We start from the raw sequence: 13,005 nt of genomic DNA on the forward strand, positions 1-13,005 counted from the left end.
CGCCCTATAATGTTTTGTACAAATTTCTGCTTTCTCCTACAGTCTACCCACCCTAACGTAATCATTCTTCTCGCTTTCCTAGCCACTAAGTTTGAATGGCACAGTACCAGCATCATCAGGCAGCACATAGAAGGCCAACGCAATGATGAAGTACATGCCCAGACACAGGAGTCCCTCAAGATAATTGCTCTTGCCATCCTGAATCAACAGGATCACGACCAAGCTTGCAAGGAAGAATGCCACCGTCTCGAAAGTCTCGAAGTGCAGGGTCATTGGCTGTCCCATTATCCATCCCAGGATGACCAAGAAGGGCGTAACGAAGATGGCAATCTGGAGTGACGAGCCAATGGCTACACCAATGGCAAGATCCATCTTGTTCTTGTATGCGACGATCACGGCCGTGACGTGCTCGGCTGCGTTTCCGACGATGGGAATGAGAATGAGACCAATGAAAGTCTTCGAGATATGTGCCTTTTCAACAATGGAATCGATGCTGTCAACAAGGTATTCGGCGCAGATAGCGACTAGAAGCGTGACGATAACCAGACAGGCACCTGCGGCCCACGGACCGAGGAGCTCGGGTCCTTCGTGTTCACCTTCTTCTGCCTCAGCTGCTTCGAAGAGCTGGGTATGGGTCTTGAGCTGAAAGATCAAATACGCAATGTAGAGGACGAGGAGTATAATCGACGTTCCGTGTGACAGAATATTAATCTTGTCATCCTGGCCTCGAGAATCGCTCATCACCGAGTAAAGAGTGGCTGGGATGATAAGGGAGGCGGTTGCGACAGCCATCAAAGAGGACATGGTGCTTGCGACGGTCGAGTTGAAGCTTTGCTCAGGGTATCGCAGACCTCCGACGAAAAAGCAGCAGCCCAGGACAAGGAGGATATTCGAGAGGATGGAGCCGAGCATGCTGGCTTGCACAATTCTGATCTCGCCATTACGGAGAGCGATAATGCTGACCTGCGATCCATTAGTTTGTTGTTTGTGTTGTAGTGCTGACAATACTTACGATAAGCTCGACAGCATTGCCAAATGTCGCATTGAGCAAACCTCCCAGCGTCTGTCCCAATGGTACAGCAAGCTCTTCAGTCGCAAAAGCCAACAGCGATGCTAGAGGGATGATGGCAATGAAGTTGAGGACGAATTGAAGGACTGGAGACCATCCTGCGGCGCCCGAGATGATGCCAATGGGTACGAAGACCAACAGCACATTGACGTAGTTGGTCTTGAGCACTTGCCACGTAGTGTGTATTACTGACGACGGGTATCTCACCGCAGCGTTCGGGTGCTTGTAGTAAGGTGTGCCCGTGCTGGTCCTGGTAATGCGCTGTATATGCTCTTGGGCATGATTCAGCAAGGCACTGCGCTCATTGGCATCTGTATTTCCATTGGCGCCAGCTTCGGGGTCATATCGATTCGGTTGCGGCATTGAGGCTTTTCGCATAGCACCCTTGAGTCCGGTAGCTGTCGACATTAGTACTGGGCGCTCGTGGGAACACAACGATGGTTCGGGATGATAAGGCAAAGGGCGGAAGGCAAGGCGCAGGAAGTGCAGTAGCACAGCTGGGGCAGTGAAATCTCGGGTCAAGCTTGTACTTACGTTGCCGCATTTGTAGAGGTCACCTCTTGTTAAGTGGAATGTGAGCTTGTCTGCGCGGTTATGTCTTGACGGGAAATGAGATGAAGGGTAAATGCAAGCCAAGTGACCGAACCTACTTGGCAAACGACTTCAAGCACTACTACACCAAATGATAACCGTAGTCAGTGAGGGGTTTCTTAGCGATAGACTGACTGTCGCGTAGCAAAAGGGACCGACAACAGACAGAACGTGTGCAGGCAGCAAATGATACACTGAGAAGATCGGTGAGGCAGTGCTGAAGCGGCAGTTTCGATGGAGGTCGCTGGTTGTGACAGGTGGAAGACATCGGTAATTGCATCATGGGCAATTTTCCCACTGGCAAGCCTGCGACCAGAGGTGAAAACGCTCGCTCCCAACCTCCACCGTCGTGCTGCACATTCAGCCAGGATTTGGCCTCTGTGACCAACCACCGGTTTTCTCAGCTCTTCTAGCCTGGCGCTACCGTGCTTGGTCACCGACGTCAAGCAGACACAGCCACCTCTTCTCTGTCAGCCAAGACCTCTAGCAACAGCCGAGATCTTAGTGTTCGCCAAGCTGCGATTGGAAGCAGTGCTGTCGATCTTCGTGCTCGAAGGATGATGAAACATTGGTGAAAACATGCAATTAAAGTTGGTTTACGTGTGTACGAGTACTCTAGAAGAAGCACAAAGTTGCTTCTGCGCATAGTCCGTGTCAGTGAAACCAAGGAAAAGGCTTGTACAGAGAAAGATTTGACTTGTGGTTAGCTGGGTAGGCGGCAGTTCTCGCTTGAATCTGGAGCGTGTCCAGATTTATTCAACTACACCGGCTTCCTACATGAATAATGCAACGAGAACATGCTCGGATAGCGACAGTAGTACTGCAGAAGAAAAAGTTTAACCACGTGCTGGGTTTATGTCTCAACTGCAGCTACCACAGTAGAGGCGCTGGCTGACATCGTACTGTCCTACCAGACCGCCCCGCCTCGCAGCTACCTCGAATACCTTGACAGGTACTCACCCATGGTCTAGCAAGAACGCTTTGGACGCGCGGGTGCATCGTGGATTCCGTATACCTACTCCAGGCAGGCACTTTCTTCCCGGCCCTCTTCGTCAAGGAAGAAGCTGCCACTAGCGATTACTCACCCGACTCGCCCGCCGACTCATCGGCATATGCCCCCCATGACTAGGTCCCGGACTAACAGGTGTCAATCCCGCACCGCTCTGTCTCCTTTCGCTGGAAACACTGCTTTCGCGCCCCCTTCCAGGCACATACTCGGGCATGCCGAATTTACATTCCCCGGTCCTCCTTAGGAACCCCCAGATTGCGCCTCTTAAATCATTGTTGACCTCCTTTTCGAGTAATGTTATGACAAGTGGGTAAAATGTTTCGATATGTTTTGTAAAAGAGTCCATTTGAAAGCTGGTGTATCCTTCTATTACGTCTATTACGACGGGACGCCACGCGACTATGTTGCGTTGTTGGGTCTCGTCGTCGAGGTGGGTGAAGGAGCGGACGATATCGGCGCAGAGACTGTGAAATTGTTAGTATACGAAAGGAAAGAAAAGCGGAGGATGGCTTACGGTATCAGAGCACCCTCTGTCTCTACTCTTGCCATTCGACGCTCCTCACCTTCGTCGTGATACATGCGCATTAGTATGCCAACATATGTATTAGCTGATCCGGACTCTTGCTTGAGAAGGTTTGGTGGCTGTCGCATGAACCCTTGTCGCCAGAGAGCCATCCTTAGCTCTTTGTCGCCATTGAACTTCTTAGCGAATTGGTAGGACTTTTTGAGAAGGGCCATGAGCCGGAGCAGTTCGTTCGAGGGAATCTGGGCGTAGACGCTATCATTGCTGAAGAGTTCGGCAACTGTCTCTATCATGAGGAGCTGCAAGACACAGTTGGTGATGATCTTGTTGAAGAACCGTCTTCGAGCAGCGGTCACCACTGGCGCGGGCGTTTGCATGTTTGGCTGCGGCTTGTAGTCTTCGAGCTCTCCTTGACCCGCCTGCGCAACAGTGGTAGTGGCTGGCGCTTCGCCATTTTCGATTTTGTGGTCTCCATTTGTGGTTGGAGTCTCGGCGACCGCTGGGTCGGTGGAAGTCATGGACAAGCCATCGCTTGCTTCAGCGATTGCTGGCCGTGCTTCTGACATTGTAGCTGCGGCAGAAAAGAGCTCGTAGGCTGTAGTTCGATTGAAGAGTTCCACGAAAGCCCCTACTATTCGCGCCCAATGATCAGCTGTGAACCTTGTCACGTTCTGCAGGATCAATTGCTGTAAGCAGTTGCTGCCGATTCTGGCGATTGTGTCGTTCTCCTGGCAGATGCACAAGCTGAGCAGTTCAAGAAAACGATCCAGCATGTGTTCGAGTGACTCGAAATAGTGAGTGAACAAGGAGATCATGTTCCGTAAAGCTTGAATCATGGTTGTTGACAGCCATACTGACAGCTCTTCGTGATTTGGAGCTTTGGACATTTCTGATTTCGATTGAAGCACGACAAATATGGGGTACAGTACCTGCCTCCAGAGCGTCTCCCAGAAGTCCTTCGGGAAGTCCCCACCGTACCGCGTGAGGGTCTCGAATAGGTAGTTAAGCGACCTCGATCTGACTTCGAGATCTTCCCCAGTCATTAGAACGTCCTGATATGCCATCAGCACCGGATACCAAAATTGTTCCTCTTCTGTCTGTGCACTTGGCTGCTTGATCGCTGGTGCAATACCATTGATGCGCTCTGATTGCTTCATATGCCTTCGAGACAGCGGACACTCTGGAGTTTTCAGCATCTTAGGCACAGTCGACTTGAGCAACTCGATAGCTTGTAACGACTTCTTCTGAAACCTGAGGTTCTTGGAAAACTCTTTCAGACACCTGATTAGATCTGGGAAAGAGCCTTGAGAGATAACAACTCCAAACCTGGTGCTGTAGATCTGCGTGGTGTAGTCGAATGCGATGTTGACAATAGCCTCATACTGCTCACCAGCTGCAACAGTGAAGACACCAAACATGGTCTTCCAGCCAGATCTGATGTTGTCACCTCGAGCTTGTATCATCTGAATCAGACACCTAAGAACCATGTCCTTGACTGAGACAGTAGAGCTATTGGCCATAACGTATTCGAACGGCTTGAGAAAGTCTTTCTGGAATTTGAAACCCGGTAATTCTTCTAGCTCCATGAATCGCATAGACAACTGCCGCAGTGAGTCCAGTGCGAAGAAGACGACCGCAGTATTGTTGTGGCACCCAACCTGATTGAAGTGGTCCCCGAGCACGTCCCATATCCTTGACCACTCTATCCTTACTCGTGTCATGTTGTAGTAGCTGATCTCAACCAGCTTCTGCAAGCTGTACATTCGTGGCGAATCCGAGTTGCCGGAAGACTGAATTTCCTGCCAGCTGACATCGGTCAAGGCTTGCACAAAATCCACAATTCCACTTGCTGAGAGCTTTGCAGTGTTCGTGAATATCTGATCGACTCCGCGAACCATCTCTGTCGATTTTGTCTCGTCAGCAACTTCTGACCTGAAGCTATTTGCCGATCTCGACGCCCCAGGCCGCCTATTTGCTTGCATTGATCGTCGTGATGATCGACTTGAAGAGCTAGTGTTGGAAGGCGTAGGTATTTGAGCTCTCCTTACATCGGGCAAAGCACCTTCATCAACACCAGTTGACAGCAGCTGCAAGCGGTCAAGCTGACTGATACACATCAAGATCTCTCTCCAAGCACCTTTGAGTAGGTCACCCTCAGATATAGCTACCTCGATGAGAATTCGCAGAGCTTGAAGGTTTTTAGCCATCATCTCCTTGATATTTCCAAGGTTGGTAAACTTGGCTAATGTGGTCACAAAAGCCGTTCTGGGAGTGTCGAGATCGAAACGGCAGGTAATGCGTATAGCTAACCGCAGACCATCTAGACACTGCTGAATCAGATCGATGTTTTGAGCGTCCTGCATTTGGCTCGATAGAGCTGACAAGAATGACATCCACGTTTCCGCAAACATGGATCCCACATGCCGGCTGCTCGAAGCCGACACGAACCTGGAAAGAGCTTCTTTTACAGCCGATCGCCTCTGTGCGCGCACCAACGTCCTGAATAGTTGCTCGGTACGGTTAGCCATCTTGTCTGCCTCAACTGCTTGTCGTTCAGCTTGCAGGTCGCGCCCAAGGTTAGCCAGAGCTTGGCCAGTACGGGAGGCAAGACCGGCTGCAGGTGCTGACGTCTGGAGGCCAAGGTCTTCAGCATGTTCTCGCTCCGATGTAAGAACGATTTCGTTACTGCCGATCTCTTCATAGATAGCGGTAAGGTATTCAGGTGGTAGGTCTTGACCATCGTTGATACCTCTGTTATTCTTGATGAATTCCTCGGGCGTCATTCGTTTTTTACCTTTCAGTTTGACACTATGCTGATCTGTATTAAGCATAATGACCGAATAGGCGAGCACATATGCTGTGTCTGCATTCGCGAAGGCGTTTGGATTGCCAGTGAGGTACCTTTCCGCAAATTTTAGCATGAAGCGATCAATCTTTTGCCCCTCTCCAGGTAATCTGAAGCTTTGTAGGAATTGTCTTAACGCATCAACGAAGCGTCGCTTCGCGAAGTCCATGGTGTCCACAAAGGCATGCATGACCGAAATGTTATATTCGTCGCCTTCTCCCAGGTATTCACCAAGCATGGCCTTGTCTAAGCGGTCGTTTGCAATTAAGAACTGTGCAACATCTGTGGGCGCATCACTCCTGATAAAGCCATGCTCGATAAGTGCCTTGACTCCACGCTTTGGCTTGAAATTGAACTGTCGGATGGCATCATTCAAGGCAGTCTTGCGCTTTCTGACCTTCTCAATCTCGCTTGGGTCGTCTTCCAATACGGGCGTTGATGCACCCGAGTCGGAAACTCCACTGACTACACGAGGTGACATTGGCATAGGGCCAGGATGATCAAGTGATTCTCGAGGGTCATCCCCTGAGGTACGAGACGCAGCATAGCCAGGCGTGTTCGGCAAATCAGCCGATGACCAAGTATCCAACGAGCTTAGTATCTCGATCAGACTCCTGAGCGCTTGCTGCTTGAGAGAATACTCCGGAGGTATGTTAGGTAGCGGTTGAGACGGTTGGATCATGCTTGCTGTGGCCAGACTCGGAAAAAGAGCACCTTTGCTATGCCAGTCGAAGCCATGAGGCTTATTCTGCTGTTCCTGATACAGCAGTTGCTGCTGTGCGGTGGTTGTAATTGGTGTACAACAAATCCTAGACAGATGTTCAATGATCTCTTGGTACATGTTATCCAACGCTGTCCGGTCACAGTCGTAATTCAAGTAAATTTCGATTAGAGCGCGGGCATCCCCAGACAGCCGCTCCAAGACGTCCATGAACATTTGCTTCTGGAAAAGTGGAGCGTTCCGTTTCTCGAGCACAGTCAGGTAAACCTCCTTCCAAAAGACTTCCAACTCCTTCTTCAATGCTACCCTCAAGTGTTTAAGAGACAGCCAAAAGATTTCGCAGCAAACCTCATACACACGGGAAACAGAGCTCGAGGCATTTCTGGATAGGCTTAGACAGAGGTGGGGCTTTGCAATCTGTACAAAAGGCACTGCTTCCCCGTCACTTCCTCCCTTAAGTGCTGAATATGGTGATATGAAGACGGTGGTATAGTTGTTCAAGACATGATGAACCAAGTGTAGAGACAAGAGCTTCGAGCGCATACTCTGAGATTTGAGGTCTTGCTGCTGGTCATGATTCAATTGCTTCTGGCTAAGCTTGCACAGAGATCGAAAGACTAGGAAGGCATCGCGAAGATAGATATCGTCTTCGTCTTCCGGGCTCATGTCTGAATCTTCTGGCTCGTCTTGCATGCTGTTCCGCGAAGTGGGTATTGAGTTGACACGTGTACCTTTGCGTTCTCGTCTGGCGCGTGTCACTGTAGTTGGCGCTGAATCTGCAAGCACTGATTCGTCCAAGGTTTTGCTTGTTTCGAAGTCTTGCAACGTCATCCTCTGCTCCGACTGCTCTGTAGCTGCGCCTTCCGTATCTGCAGAGGGTGAATTAGTCTCGGTTGGGCCCTCGTCAACATCGTCAGTGCCGTTGATACCTGAATTATCTGCTTCCTGGGCGTCGGTGGACAAGCTCTCTACTGATTTAGAGGTCGTCTCTTTTGCGCGTAGCTCTTTGACATCAAGTCGGACACGCACTCTGTCAAAGACCGTGGCTACCATTTGCGTAAGTGAGCCCTGTGCTATCTGCTGGTTTTGGCTCGATTTGGAGTAGATGAAGATGTTGTAGATTTGCCTCACGGCTTTCAGTAGGCCAGCACCATGAACCACGATCTTGTCATCAAGAACTGCGGCAAGCAGTGACTTGACAATTTGTTGCTGTATCTCGTTGGCAGTAGCTTCATTCTCGAAGGTGTCGCAGATGGCTTCGATGGCTCTCTCTATAAGGGGCGGCGTGTCAGCGGGCATTGGCGGTGCAGATGCAGGAGTCGGGAAGGCGAAGTAGGAGTAGCTGATCAGTTTGCCGATACAATCTAAGGCAGTTACCTGCAGCTGAACATTGTATGATTTTGTGGCCATCTGCAGGGGCCGGAAGATGAGCTCTGGGTTGATCTGCTGCTCAGTGTTCCTGATATTGGCCAATGCAGCCTGCACAGCATCTCCAAAGTCCTTGTTCTTTCGCACTTCTCTTGAAGCATTGATGGACTCCAAAGCATTCACCACGAACACCGTCGAGCTGACGGGCAGTGATCGGGATGCAGTGGTGGCATGCGAGTCGGCACGCTCCCGCTGGACCAATACTACTGGTGGACCTGTAGTATGTTCCGTCTGGGAATCAGATTCCGGCTGATCGTGCTCGTGGGTTGGAGATGCCGTTGCTGTAGCCTCCTGTGCTGTGCCGCTCTGACCTGCAGCAGACTCGCCTTCATCTTGGCTGTCCGAATTTGCGTCCTGTGTCCGTGCATCTTGACCATCTTGTGGCTCTTCCGGTGGCTGCAGACCTGGTCCATCAGCGTCCGCATCTGATATAGTTATTCTTGGACCTTCGCTGGGAGTCCTTTGAGGTGACGGCCGCTGTTGAGAGCCATGGCTACCATTCTCGTCCTCTGTGCCCACTTCTGAAGTCTCGTGCTGCTCATGATCGGGCTGATCTAGTGCTGAGGTGGCATCTGGCTCAGAGTGATCTCCAGACATCTGTCCGGTTCCTGGCGCATCCGACTTTACAAAGGACTCTCGCAATTGCTCCAGATGTAGGGCCGCATGTCGTTCGTATCTCCGTCTCGTGTGGTAGGGAGGATCGATGTTGATTGCGAACCACTTCCCGTCGACCCAAAAGCCTTCCGTTTCCTAGTCCTGTGAATGGTGGTGCCTTGCAGTGCCGAGTTATTGCAGGGTGTCTTCAGATTGTCGAGAAAGTACGGTTATCTCGATAGACCATGAATGCAAGGGTCACAAAGCTAGAGGCTCGCCCGGCACGCCTGTTTTGGGCCGTAACGGGACAGATCAACATTGACACGTGCCCGGAAGCCTCCCTGGGATTATCGAGCCTCGTTGCTCGCCGCCGCTTGCCTTGCCCAACAACTGAACTGCACGAGTGGGTCACAGTCACGGTTCGGAGTCCTTTTAACATCGGAGCTCCCAGTTAGGTCCCTAGCCCCATAATCCATTTTCGTACGGTGTTGCATTGCTGAGACCTCAACAGCTTCAACCCACTGCACCTGCCTTCCTCGAACACTTCTGGCCGTCAAGTTCATCAGTCGCTCTTTTAATCAGTCAAGTCTGACTGCGCTTTGAACCACGAGAGCCCCTTCCGCGCAGTCATGGCTTCCGCAATGGTTTCGAGATTTCCTGCTCGCATAATCTCACATACCCCTGCGACGTGTAGAGGAAGCCAACAGTCGCTGCAGAGGTTGAGATATCAAGCACGGTATGTCCATCTGCGGCGTGTTGCGAACAAGCTGTGCTAACCAGCGCCCTAGGTTGTCGCCCTCAGCATTGTCTGTGCTGAGCAGATACTATGCCTCGAAATGTACGTACTCTAGACAACGATCCGGACAATCATGCGCTAATACGAGTTGCAGCTTTCCCTCCACACACGGTCATCAGTATGCCTGCTTTGTCGCCGACCATGCAGGCAGGCAACATCGGCGCTTGGCAGAAGAAGCCAGGTGATTCGCTGGCTCCGGGCGATGTACTGGTAGAGATCGAAACAGACAAGGCTCAGATGGACTTCGAGTTCCAAGAGGAGGGAACACTTGCCAAGGTCCTAAAGGAGACTGGAGAGAAGGATGTTGCAGTGGGCAGCGTATGTGACTTTCGGCAGACTTGCGCGCAGACCACTAACGATAATACAGCCTATTGCGGTCATGGTCGAGGAAGGTGAAGATGTCTCTGCCTTCGAATCCTTCACAATCGACGATGCTGGTGGTGAGAAGGAAACCCCCAAGGAGGCGCCAAAGGAAGAGGCGTCCGAATCTACAGAGGCTCCCGAATCCGGCTCTGGCACCGCACCACCGAAGGCGGAAGAATCCAAGGAGCCTGCACCACAAGCACAAGAATCTGACTCAACAGGCGAGCGACTTGAGGCCACCATAGACAGGGAACCAAACATCACGTTTGCTGCCAAGAAGTTGGCATTGGAGAAGGGTGTACCGCTGAAGGGCATGAAGGGTACTGGCCCAGGTGGCCGAGTCACCGCGAAAGATGTCGAGAACTACAAAGCTCCAGCCAGTGCCCCAGCTGCATCCGGCGCCGGTGCTGCTGCCTACGAGGATCTACTAGCCAGTTCGATGCGAAAGACCATTGCGACAAGATTAGGCGACTCGTGGAACCAGAATCCGCATTACTTCGTCTCGACCACTCTGTCGGTCAGCAAACTAATGAAACTAAGGGAAGCATTGAACTCATCCGCAGACGGCAAGTACAAGTTGTCAGTTAACGACTTCTTGATCAAGGCTTGCGCGCTTGCCTGCAAGAAGGTTCCAGCTGTGAACTCCAGTTGGCGGCAGATCGATGGCCAGACTGTCATCCGAGAACACAAAACTGTCGATGTCAGCGTGGCAGTCGCCACGCCTGTTGGTTTGATGACGCCGATCGTCAAGAATGCCGATACCATTGGTCTGTCATCCATCTCTGGCGCTGTCAAGGACCTCGGAAAGAGGGCTCGGGATGGCAAGCTGAAGCCAGAAGAGTACCAAGGTGGCACATTCACCATCTCCAACATGGGCATGAACACTGCTGTTGAAAGATTCACTGCTGTTATCAACCCGCCACAAGCCGCCATCCTTGCTGTCGGCACAACGAGGAAGGTCGCCGTGCCAGTCGAAACAGAAGAAGGCACAATCACTGAATGGGACGACCAGATTGTTGTGACAGGCAGCTTCGACCACAAGGTTGTGGACGGAGCTGTTGGTGGTGACTTCATCAGAGAACTCAAGAAGATTGTCGAGAACCCGTTGGAACTGATGCTGTGATTGTGTTTGGGGAGAGCAGCAGTTAGGTCAAAGGGCTTTGTACAAAAGAGTTTCCATCTTCTGTGAAGCAAAAGTTCAGGTTATGCCCCTTTTCCTGTTATTAGCGCGCGGCCCGTGAGTCTTCTTGTGCTCAAGCGATTCTGGTGGTTATTGATGGCAAGGAGTCAGAGCGGATAATTCATAGCATGGGAATAGTTTCTTCCTAGTACGTAGCCCTACTATCGTCCGACCACTCTCATCATCTAAATCGGTCTCATGGCTCGTATGACTGCATGCTAAGTTTAACGTGGTTTGGGTGAAGATTGGCGGAAGCCTTGAGCAGATTCGGCGTTACGAGGCTCCGAATAGTATGTGAGTGCAAGGTCCACTGCCTGCGGCGAAAGCGATTATTTTCGTCACGGCTCAACATCATCGAGAGCGCATTTCCACAAGGCGAAAGCCTGCCTTCACTTCATATTCCTTCATTCGACATCGAATATACCCGATGGGCCTCGAGCCCCTGCGATGAGCTTTACGACCCGCCCACAATCACTCCTGGGCTCTGCAGAACCAGCGCAGACCGTAGACATTCAGCAAGATGGAGTTTCGCAAAGCGGATCGAAACACGGCATCGGGAAGGATAACACAAACCAGCACGCGGTGGCGGATATAACAGCGGAGGATGACATGGAGCTCATGCGACCTCCATATTTACACGTCAGCATACTCTACGGCAATACGAAGTATCGAAGGCTAACGGCGCGAACAGGCTATGCTTGCAGGAGGAATCGGCGGAACTAGCGGCGACGCTCTCATGCACTCTCTCGATACAGTCAAGACGAGACAGCAAGGTGATCCTCACTGGCCACCGAAATACACGAGTCTTGGAGACGCATACCTGAAGATCTTCCGACAAGAAGGCTTCAGACGCGGGCTCTATGGAGGTTTCTCGGCTGCTATGCTAGGATCGTTCCCTGGCACCGTTGTCTTCTTCGGCACATACGAATTCACCAAGAGGCGGATGCTGGACTATGGGATCAATCCCTCGTTCAGCTACTTGGCGTCCGGTATATTCTTCCTGTATCACAAGTGCTGGCAGAAGTGGACTAATAGTTATATAGGCTTCCTTGCTGACTTTGCCGCTTCCGTACTTTACGTTCCCTCCGAAGTCCTCAAAACTCGGCTGCAACTGCAGGGAAGATACAACAACCCTTTCTTCTACTCTGGCTATAATTACAAATCGACCTGGCATGCGGCAAAAACAATAGCTCGGACTGAGGGTGTACTGGCACTGTACTCGGGATACAAAGCGACCATCGTCCGAGATCTACCCTTCTCCGCGATTCAGTTCGCTCTTTACGAACAGTTCAGACAGCTGTCGATGGGGTTCACGAATTCTACCGACATCGGTCTGGGACTAGAAGCCCTCACAGCCGTGTCCGCAGGCGGTATTGCAGGAGCAGTGACATGCCCTCTCGATGTGGTAAAAACAAGAATTCAAACACAAATTACGCCCGACAACCATCAACAGGCGAGCCAAGCCTCGAAGCTCGAAAGCGTCGCGAAAGTCGCGAAGAACCAGAAGAGATCTTTACATTCGGGACCGAGAACCGTCCCTAAAACTGTACCAACACTGGACACGTCGTCCGTTGTGACGGGTCTTAGGATGATTTATAAAACCGAAGGTGTGGGTGGTTGGTTCCGTGGTGTCGGGCCACGGTTTGTTTGGACGAGCGTGCAGAGCGGAACCATGCTTGTTATGTACCAATATTTGCTGAAGCAATTCGAGCGTTTATCTGAAAAAGAGGATGGTCCAGGATCGGTATGATCGCGCGGAGTGGCGTGGATTTCAGGACGGGGTACATTAACTGGTGGCACAGCATTCGAGAACGATCTTGACAGCGGCTGTTGTGAAAGGTTCTGCATTCGTGCATGATTTGGATGTACTTATACGGGTATGGCGA

General features: G+C 51.3%; 3 protein-coding genes across 3 annotated transcripts; 2 read left to right on the forward strand and 1 right to left on the reverse strand.

The window, feature by feature from the left end:
• Positions 1-78: 78 nt before the first annotated feature.
• On the reverse strand, positions 79-8,783 carry SEC7 (guanine nucleotide exchange protein for ADP-robosylation factor; the record flags this gene model as incomplete). Its single annotated transcript, XM_064871791.1, has 5 exons — positions 79-963; positions 1,013-1,467; positions 2,621-2,627; positions 2,746-3,133; positions 3,184-8,783. 5 exons carry the CDS (start codon positions 8,781-8,783, stop codon positions 79-81), a joined length of 7,335 nt encoding a protein of 2,444 aa, XP_064732171.1.
• A 626-nt stretch (positions 8,784-9,409) lies between these two features.
• LAT1 (pyruvate dehydrogenase complex dihydrolipoamide acetyltransferase component (E2)) lies at positions 9,410-11,062 on the forward strand (the record flags this gene model as incomplete). Its single annotated transcript, XM_064871792.1, has 4 exons — positions 9,410-9,516; positions 9,569-9,618; positions 9,671-9,894; positions 9,944-11,062. 4 exons carry the CDS (start codon positions 9,410-9,412, stop codon positions 11,060-11,062), a joined length of 1,500 nt encoding a protein of 499 aa, XP_064732172.1.
• A 504-nt stretch (positions 11,063-11,566) lies between these two features.
• Positions 11,567-12,869, forward strand: PMZ80_003364 (uncharacterized protein; the record flags this gene model as incomplete). Its single annotated transcript, XM_064871793.1, has 3 exons — positions 11,567-11,758; positions 11,811-12,108; positions 12,163-12,869. The coding sequence occupies 3 exons, from the start codon at positions 11,567-11,569 to the stop codon at positions 12,867-12,869; spliced, it is 1,197 nt and encodes a 398-aa protein (XP_064732173.1).
• Positions 12,870-13,005: the final 136 nt, after the last annotated feature.

The sequence above is a fragment of the Knufia obscura genome (assembly GCF_036327395.1).
Source record: "Knufia obscura strain CCFEE 5817 isolate CBS 148926 chromosome Unknown scaffold_3, whole genome shotgun sequence".
NCBI classification, from domain to species: Eukaryota; Fungi; Ascomycota; class Eurotiomycetes; order Chaetothyriales; family Trichomeriaceae; genus Knufia; species Knufia obscura.